Source organism: Polypterus senegalus, chromosome 2 (assembly GCF_016835505.1).
Source record: "Polypterus senegalus isolate Bchr_013 chromosome 2, ASM1683550v1, whole genome shotgun sequence".
Classification (NCBI taxonomy): domain Eukaryota; kingdom Metazoa; phylum Chordata; class Cladistia; order Polypteriformes; family Polypteridae; genus Polypterus; species Polypterus senegalus.
In genome coordinates, this window is record NC_053155.1 from 99,244,270 (window position 1) to 99,268,629 (window position 24,360).

The following is a 24,360-nucleotide window of genomic DNA, read 5'->3' on the forward strand; positions in this document are numbered from 1 at the left end:
AATGCTCATTGATCCCAAACTTAGAGAAATGTTGGAAGCTACAGTTAAGGATCAAAAAAGCATAGGAGCCCAAATGCTCAGCTTAAAAAGGTATACAGTATTTGCTACAGAATTACAAACATAAAATTGAAAATGATGGCCTAAAAAAGATGACAAAAGCATTATCTTCATAGAAGCAATTAAAAAGGCAAAATGCCAAGTTCTACATTAAAACCAGCAGGAGAATAAGAGGTACTTTGTTCAGAATGCATAATGCAATAGACAGACTATACCTAAATATCATGTGTATTTCTGGCCACTAAACTACAAAAAAGATATGACAGCAGAAGCTGAACAAAAATAAGCAACCAAGTACATCCCTGGTATTAAGGGCACATCCTGCACTCATAGGCTACTGGAATTTAGCTTCTTTGTACTTCAATAGCTAAAATGTAATGGAAATAGATCCACAGTACTCACAATTCATTGAACACAGTTCTTATGGTCAGGCAGTGAAAAAGTTAACCAAGGATATTGGTGAATATCACACAGTTGAATAGTCATAAAGGAGGAAGCAGGTCTTCACTCTAAACAGTATGAGAATGTAAAGAGCTAAACCAAGCTATATTGTTGAAACTGAAAAACTACGTGGATAAGAAATTCTAGCAGTTTCGTTATTAACAATCTAAACAGACTTTATATAGTGAATGGTCTCCTTTCTTTTCTAAAATGTCTTATATTCTTACATTCATTTGGATTAGGATGCAAGTCTTATTTCCAAAATATGTCATTGATTTGAGTTTAAACTGAAGTCCACTTTCCAGATATCTTCTGTTTATTTCCTGATTTAATGTGGTATTCTTCCATGTTAAATGAAGACAGATAACTCAGAATTTTGCTTTTTTGCAAAAAAAAAAAAAAAAATTCTCCTTTATACTTTTCCATTAGATTATCAACTGTTCACTTAGGTTTTTCAGATTTGTCTTATTCATGATAACCACTTTTGAATATCGACAATTGTCACCAAGCCTGGTATCCCAAAACTGAAATAATCCATGCATGATCTGAACCCACTTCCTCAAGTAGAGAATTACAGAAAGCGTCAATAAAGCCTTTAAACAGTAACAACTCAACACAGAAATTAATTTTGGATGAGAGTACAGTCCATTATAGGGTACACATACAAAGGGAAAACTTAGAAGCTCTTTACGTCTTAAAATGCACATTTCTGTGCTATATGAGTATGCTAAAGGGCATTGAGGAAAATGATGCCAACAGGTAGATAACCTTCAAATGTTAAAACAGTTCATCAATCAAACTCAAGACATTGAAGCTATAGGCCACTAAGCACTTTTTTATCCCTCCCCCCTTCTACTCTTAAAATGTATATAATTTTAAAATTGTTTTTATTAAATACTGTTGAAAAAAAAAATTATAATATATATATATATACATATATATATATAAAAATTATAATATATATATATATACACACACACACACACACACACACACACACACCAGTAATGGCGCACAATAACATGCAGTAAATACACTTCACTTGAGCATAGTTTTCCTGCTCTTTCTCTGTACATTTAGCATTTGTTTTCTCAGAGGCTGATACGCTTGCTGCTTCCTGAGCAGTTCTTTTGTTCACTGTAGTGGTCTGCTTCTTCTCTTCTTTCGTCAGCATCTTTTCACGTTAAAACTGATTAAGTCAGTGTTTGTGATGTAATTACTTTAGTACGTTTTCTTTAATTTTTCACTTAAGCTGGCACTTAAGTCTTCAATCTGCCTCAAGAATGATTTAACATATGAAGAAGTGACAGCGAAGGTTGTAAGGATGAGAACGGCGCCCGTACGCATGTGCTGCAGGGCCGCTCTGCTGGCTGCTGCTAAGAGTTGATTCAACAATAACATAAAATAAAAAGAGGAATAACCTTGGAGGTCAATCATCATCCCGGAAGTGGATAGCAGACATGATTACATAGTATATGTGTACCAAATTTCAGGTCAATAGGTCAAACTATATATATAGTTTTCTTATCCATCTATAATGGACTGGTACCTGTTTTAAGTCCAGTGCTATCTGTAGAGTTTCTGATTCCCATTTCATTGAATAAAATCAAGTAGTCTTCCTGGATCTCAATAAACTCCTTACACCCAATGTGAAAAGTACATTGACAAATTACATCAGAGTCAATGTTCTAAAACAGGTGATTGAAAGGCCCAGTTCACCACTGGAGCAACACACCCAAAGGGCATTTATCATACAAGAAACCTGAGAAAAAATTACTCTCCATCATCTCAAACCCCACACGCACAGGAAGAAAAATTGTATACAATGACCATAGACCACCAAGCAATATTGTAGCATTCAATGTGGCCTTAAAACACCCCCATACAATTATCAGCATACAGACATAACACTACAACAAAAGATGTCTTTAGTAACTACAGTGGTTAACAATACAGGTAGTCCCTAGGTTACGGACATCCGACCTACGACTTACGAACAGGGTCACAGCTACGACACATGCGCCTCAGTAACTGTCGCTCCGTCATGTTTGGCCTGGGGACGCTGCAAGCGGTGGCTGGACGAAGGCTGGAGGGGGGAGCAATTTCGCTGCTCACGCAGTATAGTGTCCCTCAGGCAGCTCCCGGCGGCAAGCGGTTTCACTACCCTGCCACTGCACACGGCTGCCCCATTCGTTCTCGGTGAGAGGCTGGTAATGCTGCAAGCGGTGTCTCGGTTGTGGCGGAATGGAGGCCATTGAGGGTGAACGGGGCGGTGGGGGGTAGCATTGTAGTGTGCCTCAGATGGCTGCCTGTTGAATGGGGGAGGTGGTGGGCGATTCACTACATGCCTTTAGCCGCACCGTGTTTGTTCTCGGTGGTTGGATGCTGCAGGCAGCATGCTGTAGTGGAGGTGACTGTGAGGTGGACTGCTGATGAACTGCCCCTTGCCGCCCCCATTCATTCTCAATAGCAAGCCTGCTTGTACTGTTACGTACATAACAGGAAGTTGTCTCTTGTCAGTACATCAGACGTGTTGGCGACGGGTGCCTTCCTGCTGTGATAGCATGTACATTTCTGTGCAGAAGAGCTCATTTTAACCTTTTGTCTTCACCCTTCAACAATGTCTCTGAAACACAAATCTTATGCAATTGCTGGCGATACAGTAAATTTAGAGAAAAACCATCACTATTGAAAATAAAGTAGAAATAATAAAAAGGTCAGAGAGGTGTGAAACTCCATCATTGATTGGCAGAACACTTGGTTACAGTCGGTCACCAATAGCATTTATTTAAATAATGTACCTGTTCTGACTTACATACAAATTAAACTTAAGTACAAACCTACAGTCCCTATCTCGTACGTAACCCGGGGACTACCTGTATTGTTACCTGAATGAAACAATGTTGTTTAAAATTGTATACTGTAGTTTTAAAATGGAAGATTACAAAACAATATCTATACCAGTTTTCAGAACAGTCCGAGAGATTTATAAGGAAAACAGCATAAGCCCGATAGATCAGTAATGCAGAAAAATGGCAAAGCTTATCTACTGTAACTGATTATTTACCTATATTTAACAGAATTATTTGTATCTATTATTGTTACACATTTATTATTTAAAAATATTTAACTCTTATGTGCACTTGCAACAGAATGTAAAATGTGACTTCAGTCAAAATGCATAAAATATATATGGGGAAAAAAAACAAATTTTAGGTTTAAAAATAAAAAGCTTGACAAAATAGCTGATAAATTTAACATGCGTAAAACAATGAATTATAACATTTGTTATGGACAGCTTAATCTTTTCTTCGTTAATCTTTCTTTGTGGGAAAAAAACACCTTAAATTATTTTTTTTCAAACATTACTGAAATATTTAGTAAATATTAAGTTATTTTTCCATATAGAGCTTTTTACTAACCAATTAAACAGAAAATTAAACCCTGAATTACATGGGATATTCATTATACATAAAAAAGGTAATGACACAAAAGGGAAGAAGAAAAGAAAAATAAGGAAATGTGGTGGGTAGAGGGGTAGTTTTAAAATAATTGATGGATATCCTGACTGGATCATGCATACTCTTTAGTATTACATTTAGGCATTTTGCTGCCAGGCATTTACTAACTGGTACAAAAAAAAAAATAAAAAAAAAATAAACTAGAGTATTTATGAGGGGAAACAGTATCATGGCATGTTAGACAATAGAAGGAAGAGCAAAAATGAGAAGGAAATCGCTTTTTAAGGCTGAGAAGTTAAGACTAAAATGGTTGGTGCTTATTCCTGCAGCACCTTACAAAAAAAAGAACATGCTTATCTGATTTCCTAGAATATTATGTGTTTGCAGCTTAGCACGGTTTATCAAATTCTAATTAGAAAATTATGAAGTCCTTTTGCAGAAATTAAATGATTAAAAGTAAAACCGTGTCATAATAGCATAGCTTACTCATTTTAATTGTTTATGTATATAAAACAAATAATCAATAGAGAATAAAAATTTTCTGTGACAAGATACCAAATAAAAAGTCTAGGTCATCGACTGCATTAAAACCTCTTACATCCTAAAGGCATTTTTCAGCAATTTCAACATGACGGATAACACCAAAATAAAGTCTTATTATTCAAAAAATAAAGGACAGTCAATCTGTCAGTAAAACCTGACAGAAAACTTCACAAATGTGATAGAATTTATGTTTGTGTCAAATCTAAACATTCCTTTACTTGGAAGCTGCTACTAAAATTGCAAAAAAACACAGGCTCTAACAGTGATTTTTTTATGTTTTGTTTTATGATACAGTGTATCTCATGTACAAGCGGTGTTCCCAGACATGTTAGCTTTACCCCTCTAAAGTTTCATATTGATAACACAAAGCAATACATAGTTACAGCAACTGGCAACATGGGCACCGGGAGGGATGCCCAAAATATTAATATAAATAATATAACATTTATATGAAATATAAATAATTTCTCTCTCTCTCTTACACACAGACAAATTTATCATATATATGTACACACACAAACAAAATTTCACACATTTTCATTTGTTTTGCTCACCTTTGGTTCTCATCTTTTTTCAAATGTAGGCATGTTACTTATCATTGGAAATGTCTCAGTCGCAGCTATACAATGATATAAAGCTTGCGATTGTATAACTCATTGAACCAGAGTCACCCGCCCAGAAGCACCAGCTGATTGGTGCCAGGCTTGTGTGCCCAGCTGTATACATTCGCTTTTGTTTTGTTAAGTTATACACGAGAAAACACGTAAATTCAGAGGCACACGGTGAGACAGGAGCCCATTATGCAAGCTTGGGCTGTTTCTTTTGTCCATGTTACGTGTCATTGGAAACATCACAGTCTCAGCTATCCAATGGTTTGAATATGAGATGCTATGACCCACTGAGCAAGAGCACTCCCAAACCCTGAAACAGCAGAAGGTTTACAACAGTCATGGCCATCCTGTTGTTGGTTTATTGATGATTTCTCAGGATCAACACATTGACTTTAAGTACTGACATCTCACTTGTATATTTTTGCTGTTGTTTTGTGAAGTTAAATGCAATAGTCCGTGCAAATTCAGGTGAGCGGTGTGACAGTTTTCCAATTTTTGGCTGATAGTTGGTGTTTGCTCAGTTGGAGCAACGGTTCAATGCATCGGCTGAAATATACTGGTCAACACCTTTTGACTGATGCATGACACTTGGGTATTCCCTGTACAGAATAATTACTATGATGTTTTCTTTTTTTTTTTGATGACGGTTTATAACATATCCCACGTATGATTTCATACCAGATTAAATGTCAACTGCATATACTATAACACTGTGATCACTATGAGTGTGTAGTAGACACACGTCACTTGAGAAAAAGGGATTGTTTGTTTCGGTATGTGGCATAGTTCACCTGTATGATGCAGTGAAAGCTTTTCTAAAACATTTTTGAACCCTTGTTCAGCCCACTATCAGGCCTCTTAAGAGTTTAAGAAAAAAACACTACAATAAATATGTTTGAACTAGCAGAATACCCGTGCTTCGCAGCGGAGAAGTAGTGTGTTAAAGAAGTTATGAAAAAGAAAAGGAAAAATTTTAAAAATAACGTAACATGATTGTTAATGTAATTGTTTTGTCATTGATATGAGTGTTGTTCTCATATCTATATATCTCTCTATATATATATCTATATATATATATATATATATATATATATATATATATATATATATATATATATATATATATATATATATAGCAAAATACCTGCACTTGGCAGCGGAGAAGTAAAAAGAAAAGGAAACATTTTAATAATAACGTAACATGATTGACAATGTAATTGTTTTGTCATTGTCATGAGTGTTGCTGGCATATATATATATATATATATATATATATATATATATATATATATATATATATATATATATATACACACATATACACACACACATGTGTTCATATATACACACACACACATATACTATGGGTTGCCAAACAGGCAAATACATTGATTTTGTGAATATATAAAGTCGGTGTCAGAATATATAAAGTCAAAACTTGAATATATAAAGTCAGCGTCGGTATACATAAAGTCAAAACTTTTTTCTGAATATATAAACTCAGCGCTGGAATATATAAAGTCAAAACTTGAATGTATAAAGTGAAAACTTGAATATATAAAAGTCAGCGTCAGAATATATAAAGCGCTCACTTTATAAATTCCGACACTGACTTTATATATTTAAGTTTTGACTTTATATATTCCAGCGCTTACTTTATATATTCAGAAATATTCCAACGCCGTCTTTATATACTCAGGTTTTGACTTTATATGTTTGGGAATGACTTTATATATTTAAGTTTTGACTTTAATATATAAAGTCAGCGCTGGAATATATAAAGTTTTGACTTTATATATTCAGAAACAAGTTTTGACTTTATTTATTCCGACACTGACTTTATATAATCAAGGTTTGACTTTATATATTCGGGAATGACTTTATATATAAATCTTTTGACTTTATATAGTTAAATTTAGTCACCATTGCATAACTTTTTCTTTACCATAGAAATTTAAAGACTAAATTCAACTTCCATTCCTAACAAAGATATTTCTGGGGACTAAATAGAACCTACTTATATCCAAATTTGAGCTATTAAGCCGTCGCCTGCCTGCCTGAATAAGTCACCCTCGTTTCGCTCTTACTTTTTTACCGTTCATTTAATCATGGATAATGGCGGAAAAATTATAAAATGGAAGGAGGATTACACTGAGTATGGCTTTACCAAAACAATTATTGATGGCGAATTGATTATTCATAAAGCTTCAATTGGTGATCTGTTTTTCTGTGTTAACCTCATATTTTTTCATACTACTTCTAAAAACAAAGGGGGTGCAAGGGTAAAATGAATCGGGAAGCGCTGATCAATGTAATCGGTGTACCATGAAATCATGCATTGACAGAAGTTCCCCTTTGCTAATATTGCAAAGTGTGATTAAATGCGTGATTTTTTAACGCGTTATGGAGCATATGTATCGAAGCTTCTCAGCTGTGCTTGTGCTAAGAAAAGGAAACATTTTAAATATAACATAACAAGATTGTCAATGTAACCTTTTGTAAGTAGTGCCTGGAGGATTCAGTGTGGAGAAACTGTAGAGACAGCATGTGTATTAACTTGTGGATTTTTCTGTGAGTATTTGGTGGCAGCGTCACAAAGTCGCTTCCGTAACACTGTGTGCGTTAGCTGCGGAGCTCAGCTCAGAGTGAAATGAGGTGAATGGGAGGGGAGATGATGACGTGACTCCCCCACCTGCCTTAACTGTCAATCCCCCACAAACACAGTCTCTCGGAATTTGCATAAGCACAGCCCTTCACATGCAATTTTAACTTAGTTAAAAAGTGATCAAAACTCTCGTTTATATCCTGCATCCTCTCATTAAACTTGTATCCCGCATTACCTGTGGGCATGACAAACGCCAGCGGCAGCCTGTCTATGAACTTAATTTAAACTTTAGATTTACACCTTGCTTTGTTTCCGAAGTAGCAGCACTCATGAATATGGCTGTACATGTCACTCGCTCACTTCTTATTGTTTCGCTGCCTTCTCAATTATATAATGCATGTTTTCTTCAGCGCTTTTTGGAGGTCTTCCTGGTTTTCTACGCACTGCGTTGACAGTCAGTTCACGTGATTACGTGATAGGAGGCGTGATGATGTCACATGAAACTCGGCCCCCCACGGCTTTCGAGCTCAACTCCATTACAGTAAATGGAGAAAAATACCTTCCAGTTATGACCATTACGCGTAGAATTTTGAAATGAAACCTGCCCAACTTTTGTAAGTAAGCTGTAAGGAATGAGCCTGCCAAATTTCAGCCTTCTACCTACACGGGAACTTGGAGAATTAGTGATGAGTGAGTGAGTGAGTGAGTGAGTGAGTCAGTCAGTCAGTCAGTCAGAGCTTTGCCTTTTATTAGTATAGATTAGCCTGTTCTCAAGTATAGTTGGTACTAAAGTACCAACGGAAAAAGAAACCTACAAAACGATGTAAATGCATTATACTGTTCCTCTATTGGCTCTACATAGTAATTTCACATGTCTACTATGTTATCACAATACTTTATTCATATAAGACCTCACTTCTCCTGATGCTTGAGGTAAGTTAACCATATTAAGCATAAAAAAAAAAAATACTTGAAATTACATATGCATTGCTCTTTAAGCAGGGAGTGAAGAAATATGTATTCAGTATTTATGTACTCTGTATTTATATTACACTAAAACAATCTCATGGCTGCATTATCTGTGTATTATGATGATTAAATATTTCTCTAAAATTACCGTATATATTTGCGTTTAAGTTCTCCCACTGATAAGTCGGGGCTTGATTTTACCAAATAATTTCTGGTATTTTATATTGTCAGTCATATAAGTCAAATGCGGAAAACTGACGGTATTGATCCAAGAGATTATGATTTGCTAACGCCAACCTGAGAGAGGAACCACGGAGCACACTGACTTTTTTTCTATGTGTTGTGCCTACATGACCAAACAGTAATACCTGAATTATTCCGAAGCAACGTTTGCACTGTTTAGTGTTTTTTGTATCTCACACCCTCATACACCTTTATTGTCCTTTATATACAATGGAGCGTTCAATCAGCAATCAGAAGAAAATATGAAGCTGGTTTTAAATCAAAACTCACTGAAAAGACGAAAGAAATTGGTAACTGCGCTGCTGTAATAAAATTCCATGCGTCTGAGAAACTGGTGCGTGATTGGAGGAAGCAAGAAGATATATACCAAAAAAAAAAAAGTGTATTTTTGAACAGGAGTATAAGTTGGGGTCTGATTTTATGATCCATTTTTCGGGATTCAAGACCCAACTTATACACGAGTATATACGACAGGGGTCTCTAACATGTCGCTCGTGAGCTACCGATAGCTCGCAACCCCTTTCCAAATAGCTCGCCAAAGAGTTAATGAATCCTACATAAATTTGAAAACTTGATTAGTCAAATTAGGGGTGGGTGATCTTACCAAAAAATCATACCACAATCCTTTAAACAAAAAATCATGATCCACAATCTGAATTGCAATCTATCTTTTCAATGTGGCATACACATAAGAAACTATCTGGACTTACAAACTCATCAAGACCGAAGTAACATTTTATTTTAAATATCAAACAAATTTGAATGCAATAGTTCTCTCGTTTGCTAGCTAAGTGGAGTTAAGGAACACGCCCCAAAGCTGGTGAGTGAGTGAGGAAGGTCCCTCCTCTTAGCCCAGTGCATGTTTCTTGGATTCGCACAAATAAATCCGTACTGCTAGCGAACTCTGATTCTTAGAACGATGAGAGAAGTCGCAAAATCAACCGGAATGTTCAAGCAAATTATAGAAAAAAACCCAATCTAAATCCATTAAGTAGTTCTCCCGTAAAATGCACATAGACACACAGACATTGGATTTTATATATTAGTAAATCTTCAAAATAATGTGCAGTTAAAGTCTCAACAGCATCCTCAGCATTTCTGCAGCTTAGTAGAGCCAGATAACTATAAGAGTCTTCACCAAGCAGCTCTGAAAATGTCTGCTTTGTTTGGGTCTACATACCTCTGTAAGTCTGCCTTTTCTGACATGAATGTCATGAAATCAAAATTCAGAACAAGACTGACAGATGAACAAGTAAATAACTCCTGAAGAGGTGAACCTAAGTGGTTACACTCCACCATACAGCTCTCTTGTTGACTCAATGCAGTGCCAGTCATCTCACTTACTAAAAAACACATCACACATGCAATTGGACATGTGAATACTCTTGTGAATTGAAACAGTGACATGTAACAAAATGACAAATTAATAAGTAATATCTGTGTATTTGTAATTGCATTGTTTTGTTTTGACAGCATTCATGTTTTAATTCAATAGTGTGAGATACATTAGAAAATGCATACAGACATACAAAATGCACTTGTAGGTGAACTAAATATTTTTTGTGATGTTTTAACGCAAAATGTGAGTTGTGGACACCAACATTTTGTAAATGTTCAGGCAAAACAAGCTTATTCAGTTTGTTTGGGTTGAAATAAGCTATGAGAAGATATGTTAGAAAACATGAGTAGCTCTTGGCCATATTCATTTTGTAAAAGTAGCTCTCAGGGGAAAAAGGTTTGGAGACCCCTGAAATACTTTATTGGCAAAGCTCCAGACCTAAATTAGTCTTATAAAACTTGCTTATATACAAAAATAGGCCCAAAATGTGTGTACACAACTTTCCACGCAAAAGATTTATAAAAGAAAACTTGAAGAAAGAACTTATGTATAATATCAATGTCAAGTGTGAGCCATCTGTAAACATTTCAGGGAAACTGGGAAATGACGACACCCTTGATCAAGTAACGAAACCCATCCAGACCAGCTAAATGATGACTTACACATATAGTAATTTAGTTTATATTATTAAGCCATTATTATAATGTGAGAAACGTCCATCAATTCTTGTGCAGTATGGGGTTGCAATAGCCAATTTCATCTTACAACAGGGCTGTCGTACAAAGAATTTCAGCCATGTCAAAAGTACAAGTTGGCTGACTTGCAGTGTCAGGAATCTTACAAGACAATTTTCTGATGTGGCTATAAAATTTCATTGTGCATCATTAGCAGTATAATGTATATTGGGTATTGCCACTGTCTCGCTAATTTTCACATTTTGTAATTTCCCTCCTTCCTTGTCCCTATATACTTTTTTCAAACTTTATTTATCATTTTTGAAATACAGTGGCATGTTGGAAAATTTAATTGCAATTCCAAATCACAGATCCAGTGCCTGGGGGTTTGCATATTTTCCATGAGTCTGCAGATTTTTCTGTCTGGTACTCAGGGTTTTCCCCAAAGATGCACTAGTTAGGTTGACTGGCAGTGGCAAATTGGTCCTGTGAGTGTGTATGTGAATGTGTCATGTGATGGACTAGTGCTCTACTCAGGGCTCTTTCCTGCCTCGAGCAACTGCTGCTCTGGTATACTGTGCTTCTGAATTTTATTAAACAAGGCTGAAAATGTTATTCTGGAGAAGGTGAAGGAACAAACTATAACTCAGGTTTGTTCAGGGTACTCCCAAACCAAACCTAATTTATCACTTGAGGACTGGACTTTCTCAGCCATCTAAAGTCACATAAATAAATTGTTAGGTATCATTCTCATTTAAAATGACTGCTGATGAGGGTAAAAGGTATTTCTACCTTTTCTTCTCATGCATAGTAAGAAGTTGTTTGCACCTTGCATACTATCATAGGATTCTTGCTGTGGTGTCTTAAGAGAGAAGGGAGGAAAACAATGTATCACAGAAAATATGTTCTTATTATTACTTTTTGTCTGGACCTGACCAACACTACATTTATCATGGCGCCAGGGAGTGAAATGTGCTGCATATTGGATGGACAGGCACGTTATAATTTAGCTGTGCTCTGTACATGTGCCAATACTGCTAGTACGTTTTAAAATTTTAAGCCTCAGTCCATCCTACATAAACACTCCAAAATTTACCTATCAACCTCATTTTAGCGTATGCATCTTTGCCTATGTATTTCAAGTGAAGACGTTATTATACTAATGCCACATTGCTTTGTCTTATAGAAGTGCTAAATGGTAATGGCAGCACATAAGGTTTGTGAAGAGTGGCAGCAGGTTGCACATTTTCAAGTGAACTCTGCAGTAATAAAGTAGCCACTTACTGTAAATATGAATTGGGTGGCATTTAGATTGCTGTTTATATTATTGTTCTAATTCCTCCTCTTACACTGTGAATTTAGATATTCACCATATTAACTCAAAATCCTTGAACTGAACTTTTCGTAGTGATATGGTAACTGAACTTAAGTTCATGGCAGTGTATAACACAGTCCAATTTTAAACTTATGACAATATTATGAACGAAACTGAAAAAAACTTAAGCTATTAATTTTTGACTCAAGTAGCATGCTCAGCTAGAGCCATCTGTCTTGTTCTTTTCCTTCTGTTAGCACTGCATAAGAAATGCATTTTTTTACATCACTGAACTGAATTGCGTTATGTATTCTAATTCTGTTTTACAATGTTGGGTTATCAGCCTTTCTTAATGCATTACAAGAGCAGCAGTCCTGTACATTTTACAGTTCTGATAGAAAAACTCCAGAGAAAGACAATGTGTGCTGAGCTGACTGGGGTTACAATGTTGCATTACTCTGAGGGTATCAACATTAACGCTTATAAACAAAACTACTGGAAAATTACTGTCAAAAACAGCATCATTGTTAAGAGCATGTGAGCACTGACTAATCAAGGAAATAAAAAAGCAACTGCCTGTGATTACACTCCTTGTCAGATGTTTCAGCTTGTGATCTTATCTGTGGGCAGCAGCTGAAAAAATTATTTCAGGCAAAGAAGACAAATTTAGTACAGCCTTATGCAGAAGAAATCTCTGCTACAAATCTCAGTAATACAATACATCTTTAAAGTAAAATGTCTACTGTGTAATTAATTACCATAAAATCACTACTATAAGTATTTTTTAAGTCCCTTAAAAGTTTACATGACTTTTGAAACAATGCAAATGGCACACTGGATTTTGCATTATTTAACAAAATACTACAGTAGATATATATCAGAAATATATCTGAACTATATAGACAGGTTTGTATGGAGAAATATGAAATAAATAAAAGTAACAAATACCATAATTAAATACATATTTATCAAAGAAAAAAATGTTATTAAAATTTTAGTTTTTTTTTTTTAATTACAAATAGAAATAAAAATACTTTAATTTCCTGCTCTGGACCTGCCCACATATTACAAAAAACAAGCATTAAAGTGTTTTCCCCAATGTGTTTAAAACTGCCCCTTTATTTATACTCGTACCAAGACTGCATTTTATTAAGGAATTGCTGCCTATTACCCTTAAATTGTCTGTCAGTTATAACAGTTATCTTAGGTATAGAAATGTTTTCTTCAGTGGCATTTTATTTAATGAAACTATTCTATTTATATATTTATATATATATATATATATTATATATATATATATATATATATATATATATATATATATATATATATATATATATATATATATATATATACTGCTCAAAAGAATTAAAGGAACACTTTTTAATCAGAGTATAGCATAAAGTCAATGAAACTTATGGGATATTAATCTGGTCAGTTAAGTAGCAGAGGGGTTGTTAATCAGTTTCAGCTGCTGTGGTGTTAATGAAATTAACAACAGATGCACTAGAGGGGCAACAATGAGATGACCCCCAAAACAGGAATGGTTTAACAGGTGGAGGCCACTGACATTTTTCCCTCCTCATCTTTTCTGACTGTTTCTTCACTAGTTTTGCATTTGGCTACAGTCAGTGTCACTACTGGTAGCATGAGGCGATACCTGGACCCTACAGAGGTTGCACAGGTAGTCCAACTTCTCCAGGATGGCACATCAATACGTGTCATTGCCAGAAGGTTTGCTGTGTCTCCTGCACAGTCTCAAGGGCATGGAGGAGATTCTAGGAGACAAGAAGTTACTCTAGGAGAGCTGGAGAGGGCCATAGAAGGTCCATAACCCATCAGCAGGACCAGTATCTGCTCCTTTGGGCAAGGAGGAACAGGATGAGCACTGCCAGAGCCCTACAAAATGACCTCCAGCAGGCCACTGGTGTGAATGTCTCTGACCAAACAACCAGAAAGACTTCATGAGGGTGACCCAAGGGCCCCATGTCCTCTAATGGGCCCTGAGCTCACTGCCCAGCAGCATGCAGCTCGATTGGCATTCGCCATAGAATACCAGAATTGGCAGATGCACCACTGGTGCCCTGTGCTTTTTACAGATGAGAGCAGGTTCACCCTGAGCACGTGACAGAAGTGAAAGGGTCTGGAGAAGCCATGGAGAACATTATGCTGCCTGTAACATCATTCAGCATGAGCAGTTTGGTGGTGGGTTAATGATTGTCTGGGGAGGCATATCCATGGAGGTTCTCACAGACCGCTACAGGCTTGACAAAGGCACCTTGGCTGCCATTAGGTATCAGGATGAAATCCTTGGACCCATTGTCAGACCCTATGCTGGTACAGTGGCTCCTGGTGCACGACAATTCCTGGCCTCATGTGGTGAGAGTATGCAGGCAGTTCCTGGAGGATGAAGGAATTGATACCATTGACTGGCCACCACACTTTCCTGACCTAAATCCAATAGAACACCTCTGGGACATTATGTTTTGGTCCATCCAATGCCACCAGGTTGCACCTCAGACTGTCCAGGAGCTCAGTGATGCCCTGGTCCAGATCTGGGAGGAGATCCCCCACAACACCATCTGTCATCTCATTAGAAGCATGCACCGATGTTGTCAGGCATGTATACAAGAACACAGGGGCCATACAAAGTGCTGCGTACAATTTTGAGTTGCTGCAATTAAATTTTGGCAAAATGGACTAGCCTGCCACATAATTTTTTCACTCTGATTTTTGGGGCGTCTTTGAATTTAGGGCTCTGTAGTTTGATCATTTTCATCAACATCAAACGATGTGGCATCCTTTCGTTCCTAACACATTACCCAGTCTATATCAGTATAGATATCCAGGAGGATTTCTTTTTCCCATTGAGATCTGATGTGTTTTCAAAGTGTTTCTTTAATTTTTGAGCAGTTTATATATATATATATATATATATATATAGGTCAAATTCCATTACAACGAATATTGTTACAATGAGATTTTCATTACAATGAAGTATTTTTACGGTCCCAACAGTTTCCCCATAAGTCTATAAAAATACTATGAAATACATTCAGCAGATACTTTCATTACAACGGTGCCCAAAAGACCTTGAAGTGCCTGAATGAAATATCCACAGAGCAGTCAAGAGAATGAATCATCCACAGAGCAGTTAGTTCTGTGGTCGCAGCTTAGTTGTGCACAGTGATCCCCGAATTGAAACACTGTACATTTTTCTCTTTCTTTGAACTTTCTTAGTACTGTTTTTTTTGCTGTGTTTGGTTTATGTGGTTTTCAGGAATACCTTTTGCTTACTACTCGTCAAAATTTGAAAAACATCCATTGGTATTTAAGTCATTGTCACCCTCCTATAGAAATGTCAGACACGAAAAAATGACAACAGTCCACGTTAGAAAAAAAATTTTTCCAGCTCTCGATTATGCAAGAAGAAAAAAGACGTTGCCAGTGAATTTGGAATTTCACCATCGACACAGTCAACTTTCTTGAATACCAAGCAAAAATAGAAGAAAAATCTCGGGTTGCAAACCTTGGGCTTAAGCTCAAACGTATGCGAACTGCTCCATTTGAAGATGTCAAAAATGCAGTTTTTATGTGCTTCAGTGATGCTCATTCAAGAAACATTCCTATTAGTGGGCCACTCATTTAAGAAAAAGCAAAGTCACTGTCTATCTCCTTGGGCCACAAAAAATTTACTGCCAGCTTTTGGGATCGTTTTGGAAACTGCAGCCAAAGCAATCTGTGGAGAAGAATCTACAGCTCCAAATGAAAAGGCTAACGAATGGCAAACAGGTGAAATCAGGAAAATCATTTCAGCTTATGAGCCTGAAGACACCTACAATCCTGATGAGACTGGAATCTTCTACCAGCTGCTGCCGCATCTCACTTTATAGCACTCAAAGGTGATCCATGCCGAGGAGGAAAAAAATCTAAACAAAGATTGCAACTCTACTTTGTTACAATTCTGTTAGTAGCCACAAAGTTATTCCTCTCATCATTGGGAAGTCTACCAATCATTAGTGTTTTAAGTGCATTACATTCCTTTCCTTCGAGCATAAAGCAAACCAGCGAGCTTGGATGACTCAAGACATTTTGGGAAACTGGCTGTGACAACTTTGCAAAGACATTCTGACATGCGAGTCACTGTCTTACACCCCAAAACACGAGGCTGAGTCTCAGTACTTTAGCAAAACCAGTTTTATTCAGCTTGGAACAGGAACAGCACAGTTATTTATTGTAGTGGGATCTACCACTCTCCAATACACAAACACAGAAGTCAGGCAGGGTCGTGACCAGGTAAGTGGCCAAGTAATACTGTTCCCTGCATTTATAACGTTCCTTTCATCACCCATTGACAACAGACGCTTACGGCGCAACTGTGGTCAGCTCAGATTTGCTTCCACATTGCTCCTGTGCAGCGCTGTGAGCCTGTGGTTGCCTTGGAGTCCCAAAAGAGCTCTGAAACCTCACAATATGAAGATGAAGAAGAAAAGGAAGCTTTTGCCTCTGACAGATAACTGTGCTGCCCACAGCATGCTTCTGCATTTAGATAATGATCGCATTGAGTTCCTACCACCCAATTGCTTCAGCCATTGGATTTGGCCATCATTTGCACCCTGAAAGTGTATTAGTGCAAGGAAATGTTGAGAAAAATTCTCATCAGCATAACTTGAAGACAGGAGGAGATGAAAAATTAAGTGAAAGAAGCTATTGAAACGATTGTAAACGCCTGGATGCAAGTTATATCCTGCAGTGTATCAACAGTTTAGGCTGATGGTGGTGGTGTAATGGTTTGGGGAATATTTTCTTTGCACACTTTGGGCCTCTTAGTACAAACTGAGCATCGTTTACATGCCTTGGCCTACCTATTGTTGAGTATTGCTGCTGACCATGTCCTTCTCTTTATGACGGCAGTGTACCCATCTTCTAAGGGCTACTTCTAGCAGTATAGAAAGCTCAAATAATCTCAAACTGGTTTGTAGAAAATGACAATGATTACACTGTACTCAAATAGCCTCCAAAGTCACAAGATCTCAATCCAATAGAGCACATGGAGAAAATCCATTGTCTTGCTCATCCACAAGAAGGATGGCAACCAGAAATGTAAGAACTCTTGTGGCATCAGCCTCCTTTCTATTGTAGGCAAGGTCTTTGTGAAGATCATTCAGTCAAGGCTACAAAAACATCAGGAACAGACCAGATGATAAAAATAGCAATGATTCAGAACTGGACAAGGATGCTGTTACCCAATCTTTTGCCATTCTTCAATTAATGGAGGAAAGAATCCAGTGTGGGCAGTGAACTATCATCGTAATCATCAACTTCAACTCAGCTTTTGACTGTGTTCACAGGCCTGTCCTGTGGAGATCACTGAAGACTGAACATGTGCCCCTGAAAGTCATCATGCTCCTCCAAACAGCATACAATGTTTCATCCAGCCAGGAGCGTATCCGAAATGAGCTACCTGAGAAGTTTACAATTCAGACTGCAGTCTGTCAAGGGGACCATTGCCTCTCCACTACTTTTCAACATCGTAATCAATGGCATCATGAGAAAAGCATTACAGTACAGACATGGAGTATGATAAGGTCCACTACCTGACTGACCTCATGCTTGCCAACGTTGGCACCTTCTCACAGATTACAATGCAGAGGCCACAAACATCCTCTGTGATATCTCCCACAATGCCTAGTCGTATGGCATGAAAAATCAATACAGACAAGATCAAGGTCCTAACAACAGACAGATTGCAGGCCATTGTCAATCACAAGAACAACCAGACTCAGTTGGTTTAGGACTTCAAGTACCTAGGTTCGCTGGTCCAGGAGAAGAAAAGTGGCATCCACAGCAGAATCGGACAGGTGGCTTTGACATTTGCCTCCCTGAAATGGTGCCCGTGGAAGAGAACCAGTATCTCTGTGAAGACCAAACTTCACCTCTTCTGGATGCTGATATTGCCAATCCTCCTTTATGGATCAGAAACATGGACCTTGCTCAAACTGGATCTGAACAAACTTGAGGTATGCCACTTGCAGTGTCTGCATATAGGCCCTGGGAATCTCACTTCACGATTGCATCACCAACAAAACCATTTGGGCTTTGATGTCAACAGCAACCAACAGGACCATCACCATGAACCATAAAACATGGAAAGGCATTGTGAAGCAAGTCCGAAATCCTCAGGCACCTACAGCAGCAAACTGGTTGTGTGGCCATCCGCCTCCTCCAGCTGCCAGCTAGGGATTAGAGAGAAAGAGCGACCAAAACCAAGCTACAAATGCCTGAAAACCCTACATGCCACTTCAGCCTTCCATATAAGCTAGGAAAAAAATAAACCTAGATTGTTTAAAAAAAAATCCATGGACATTTTTAAACAAAATGTATTGCATGATATGACTAGCACTTTTCAGGATAAGAAAATTATGAGTTCCATAATTTAGTTAGCTAATTGATGTCCAAAATATTTAGTCAGGGACTATTTATTTTTAATGTGGCTCTACTAGAAGCATACACAAATGAAAGGACTGATTAGGTTCAAACATTTTTTAAACACTCATGGGTTCAAAATTAATTGTTCAAGTGACACCAGTAAAAATGTAACGTCTTGAAATAGACAAGTTGATTCAGACTAGCTAATCTGACACAAGAACATCATAGCCAGAATTATTCTCTACTCAAAAATCACTCATGCAAAACTGTTAGGAATATAGGAGTGGATAATCAAGGTATGCTTCTACTCTGCGCTCTTGAGCAACATCCCTAACCTGAAAATTGCCACAGGAGCAGTATACAGTGGTTGTCCCTGTGCAATGACCTCAAAAGGTTATGTGAAAAGGCAAATTTCCCCTCAAGGATTAATAGTTTACCCAAAAAAAACTAGAAGAGAAACCAGTTGGACAGAAAAAAAAAAATCTTGCCAAAACCTGACTAGATTTAAGAAACAAATTTGGTACACTTGGCCAGGCAGATGTGAAGACTAATTGTGTTTTTCTCACAGCAAATCAACATTACTCCTTAGTCTCTGAGCATCTAGGCAACCAATTCTAATCAAGAACCAGTTCTCAGCACTGGGCAACCCTCATGTTGATACAGATATATCTGCAGTAATCTTAGGCACTAAAGTGGAACTTCATATCTATGTGCATTAGTGTCCAACAATGATGGAGTCCACTTTCTCATTGTTGTAATGTCCTGGTGAAACTATGCAACAAGTTCATCACACACTGCACCAAGATTAACAGAGAAATCAAAGTGTGAATGCAGTATATGAGTCTTTAGTGACATTTTGCACTTCATGATTTTGTATACTTCAAACATATTGTCAGCCAGCCGAACATAATTTGATGCTAGTTTGTTGCCAAGAAAATCATCAATAAAATCATTGAATGCCCTCCATGCAATTTCCTCTGGGCCACTAGTAGATTTTTGAACCGCTTGTCCTTGATGGCATTTGATATGCAGACCAATGAAAATTAAACCTTAATGTTGGCATGATTTATTAGTGGAAACATCAGTATCAAATATTGAAATCTTTCATCTTCCTTGTTCATTTCACAAAACTTTTTATTGGTCCAAATTTTATGTAGAGAGGAGGCAAACATATTTTTGTTGGGCTGACAAGTGATTTATATGCCACACTTTTCTGCCATAGAACCAAATGCTTATAGTGTGACCAGTTCTTTTTAAATGTAATGAGACTGTTTAGCAAGACTGTCCCATTCCCAAATGAAACCATACTTGGTATATCCAAGCTGCATTCCTAGTAGAAGTTTCACTACTTTTAGATCACCACAGAGGTCCCTGCTATAGTTGTAATACTGTATATGTACTGTATATATAACAGTAATCCCAAAAATAGGCGATTACAATAAAACAGTACATGATATTAAAATTTAAGGTGAAATTTTGTAATTAGCAGCCCAAAAGTCATAAGATAAACCCAAGCATTCAGGAAGTGAAATCTTCATTGTCCAGTGTTATCAAAAGGAACTAATTAAAAAAAAACCTGTAGAATATTCCTAGAGAAAAAATACTTTGTAAACTGTGTTTGAGTTGGTCAAAACCACATCATCATACTTTAAAATTAGCAATGAGGAAAATTTAATGACTTACCTGAGCATATTCTTTTTCTATTGCAGCTTTCTTTTGACTGAAACTCCTAAAAAAGTGAGAAATATACCACATTAGTTTGAATAAAACATACCAATAAAGAGTCAAAGTTTCATAAGATTATGTAAAGAATACTAACTACCCTGCTACAAAATATTAGTAGACATTACAGAATATCCAATATTACAATTGTAGCAACAATTATTAATATAATAGATAGGCTGTATTAGGACTGCCTCAAAAATGTTTAAAAATATATACAATTCAACGAAAACAACGAAAACGTAATAACAACTGATAAAACTATGGAATCTACTTACTGCAATAATTTTTAACAACTTGTAGCTGATCACATGTGGATAGTTGTTTCAACCAGAATAATTTAAATTAAATTTTTTTCCCTTAAATACTTCCGGCAAGATAAACAATTCTGTGTAGTATAATTGGTACTGCGCCTTCTCTCATTAAATTTGTGATATTAAGTTCTGGGTAAAAACTTCGGATAATTACAGTAGTTTAAAACTGATTTTCAGTATAAATATAACAGTGAAAAATGTTAAAAACTTGAGACTTTTATTTACCATTATAAAAATAGTTTTATCTCATATTGTTCCAAAACGTGTTATTTTTTAATGAACTTACTCTTCTGTACATGCAACAATAATGATCTTATACACCTATCATTAAGAGGAAATCAACTTGCCAGTGCTTTGCAGCTTAAGTTCACTCAAACGAAGCCAGTTTAAAGTAGACATTCACACTAACCTAATTTGCCTTTTGTGGTAGAAAAAAACGGGAGTTCCCAGAGAAGTACCCATGGAAAAATGAGAATATCTAAAGAGAACAGATAAGAGTACAGTAGCCAGGATCTTCGGAAGTCCACTAAACATTTCTGACTTGCAAAAATGCCATTGATTTGGATGTAGTGAGTACATTTAATGACATCAGACAAGATAGGAACATTGGAAATGTGAAATATTTAATGGTAAACATGTCCAAAGCACTACATGCAAAACTTTAAATAAGTAAAATGAAAAAATAAGCTGTATTGAATATTCTATATGAAGAATAATTTGCAAAAGCTAGTAAATGAAAATGATATCTCTTTTCTTATACAAAAGGCTACAGCCTGTTTTGACAACAGCAATTAGGTACTTCTTTGTCTTCCTGTGACAAACTATGAACTCATTCTCTCCAGGTTTGAGAAGACTGTGGAAAATAAGGAAACTTGCAATAATGAGGCAATTGTCTGTCAGAACATTTTTAAATAGAAAACACTGTGTGTATAATACAATTTTAATGAGAAAATCATCCTAGCACTGAATGGACAAAAAATCTGAATGTGTCTGTCAAAACTTCATAAGTATAATAAATCTTTATCTTATGAGATATATATTCTTTAACACCATATATAGTGAAAATATAATATAGCTGAATGTCCCTGAGCAGCCCCTTGCCTGGCTTCTACAGTAGAGAGAACCTGGGCTCTGCCCATGCCAATTAGTGTAGGGTAATACCTACAGTATATGTAACAATATATAAGAATAGCCTGAAATATGAATGAACATCAATGGCTTTAACATATTCATGTACAGTACACTGGAAGTTATTCATATTCTGTGCACAAGGCCACAGAGGAGGCAGAACTCCAACACTGCCAGAGTGAGAAAGAGCAAAAGCACACATGGAATGTGCCCATTCATTCTCATGACACTGCAGTGTGCATCACAGTGAGTGTGAAAGAGTGAAAGTACGGAAGGCACAAGTACACAGCTTGCAGTGAACTGTAGTGAATGTGACAGAGCAGAGTATGGAGGGATGATTTTTTCTTATTCATAGGCTAAATAAGACAAAACAATTAAATTTTGTATTCATCCATTGATTTTCTCAAATAACTGATGGCCCTGTCAAATTATTTGACTTTTTCAGCACTTTTCAGTTGAAGACTGTATTTACATAATCCTAGCAACTCAGAGGTATAGGCAGCATGATCCTGTGACTGCCAGTCATGTGGTCTGACATATCCAGAGAGTCAAACCAGTTTTCCACTCACCCCCAAAAAATCTAAGAGGTGTGATTTTGTAATAAGTAGTAAGTGTGAGAGCGGACAATAGGATACTCTATTTAGGCATGTTAAGGCAGACACCGATCATCAATTTCATGTTACTTGATCGGCTGATTCTGATACAAATACCAATTCAGATTTTTTTTCTTTACCCCTTTAAAAACTTTTTACACTGATCTCCTGCATAAACAGACAAACATAAGTTTTATGTCCTATATTAAAATGTATTTTTACAATTAAACTATACACCACAGGTTTTCACTGTTCATTTTTTATTAACAAAATTAAATTCTGTAGGCTTATTGTCCAGTGACCATAAAATAAAAATCACATAAAATAAAACAAAAAACATTAAAGCACATATTTTAACTGATAAAATATGTACAAAATAGGTCTAGTTGCATAGGACAACTTCTCTGATTATTGTTTATCAGTTTATTACTCCACTTTATTCAACGTAAAGGCTAATATACCAATTGTCTTTCATTCACTGATTAAACAACCTTCCACTCACTGCTCTTTGTTTACACTGCAGGAAGTTTGCTGTAAAAGAAAAAAAAGGAAAAAAAAAAAAAAACCGTGGCTCAACCACTGTAATACCATGCGCAACGGAGCACTACAACTAAATTACAGCAAAACTTAGAAAAGCAAGGGTTGAAAATATTGGTTGTTATGATAGGTCTTTTAACACTAGAATTACGAGAGCCTACGAAAAAAACTCGCAAATCCGTCCCACCTTAAATCGCTTCTTAAAACCGTTCTCACCTCTCCGCCAGCATCTTTTGTTAATCTAAATGTGCTGATAAAAGAAAAGTTGCAAGTAGCCGGCTATTCCATCCCCCCCACCGACTTAGAACGTGCACAAATTTCTCCCATCTGATGCCTTGATTGATTTTCTGGGAGTGAAGTGGAGTTTTAGAGTGGAAATAATAGATCGTTGTTTGGAACACACGCATTTCATGTCTGTTCCGTTTCTACAGTAATCTGTGTAAACACATTGTTAAAACAGAAACGTTTTTTATATTCTAGTAGTAGATGACAAAATGTAGGCATAAACATGTATGAAGCCTGAAGTCCAAACATCAAAGAAATATTTTCACAGAAGGTACAAATCTAACACAACAATTGTGCTTTTATTCAAAAATATAACTGCAGAAACAAAAAGCCGCCTTAACATGCGACATTGACACTTATTTATTATGACTGACTCCATGGCGCAATAGAATCAGCTGCCGACTGGGAATTAAAAGGTCGCGAGTTTGATCCTGCACCACTCCGTTTTGAGAAGTAAACTGCTCTTAGTCTTACTATTTTAGAATAAAAACATATAAGAGACAAATATACAGTCTGACTGAGAGAATCAGACTGAAAAAAAGCAAACATTTAGAAATGCCATACTTTTACAGCTGATCGGACGCTGTTCGTTTTCAAATAATATTGCATTTCTCTCGATGCTGTGGTAATGTCAGTCAGACTGTATATTTGTCTCTTACTCAGTGCACGCAAGAATATGCAGGTGGCCTGATGCTGTATGCTACAACATGCTGGCGGTGATCAACGCACATTTTAAAAAATGAGAGACAAAAATATGTGACGTTTTGAAGAAATCATTTTATGACACGATTTACCTTTATTTATTTACTTACTTCCTAAAGCCTAAAGTCACAAGTAGTGTGCAGAGGGCATGCTCAATAATGTGTTTGTAATGCCACGAAAAGTGCCTGCTGACACTTTAGTATGCAAGCAATGGTATGTGCATTCTTGCTCTGATGTAGAAGGGAGCTGAGTTTACCTCTGTTATAGCGCGTCTATGTGAAAACAGCAGTATCAGATGTGGGGGTGGGGTATGTTTGGGCTCGTGAACACAGCCAAGATAATAAAACTGACTAATAAAAAATAAAAATAAAAAAGCTAACCTTTACAAGTAT

The 24,360-nt window shown here is 36.6% G+C and overlaps 1 protein-coding gene across 2 annotated transcripts in view; it reads right to left on the minus strand.

Moving 5' to 3' along the window:
• LOC120523191 (F-BAR and double SH3 domains protein 2-like) overlaps positions 1-24,360 on the minus strand; it is a 233,679-nt gene that overhangs the window by 120,088 nt on the left and 89,231 nt on the right. For both annotated transcript variants that reach the window (XM_039744241.1, XM_039744242.1), the window contains exon 3: positions 20,371-20,416. In XM_039744241.1, coding sequence (XP_039600175.1) covers positions 20,371-20,416 — 46 coding nt within the window. The remainder of the gene's footprint in view (positions 1-20,370; positions 20,417-24,360) is intronic.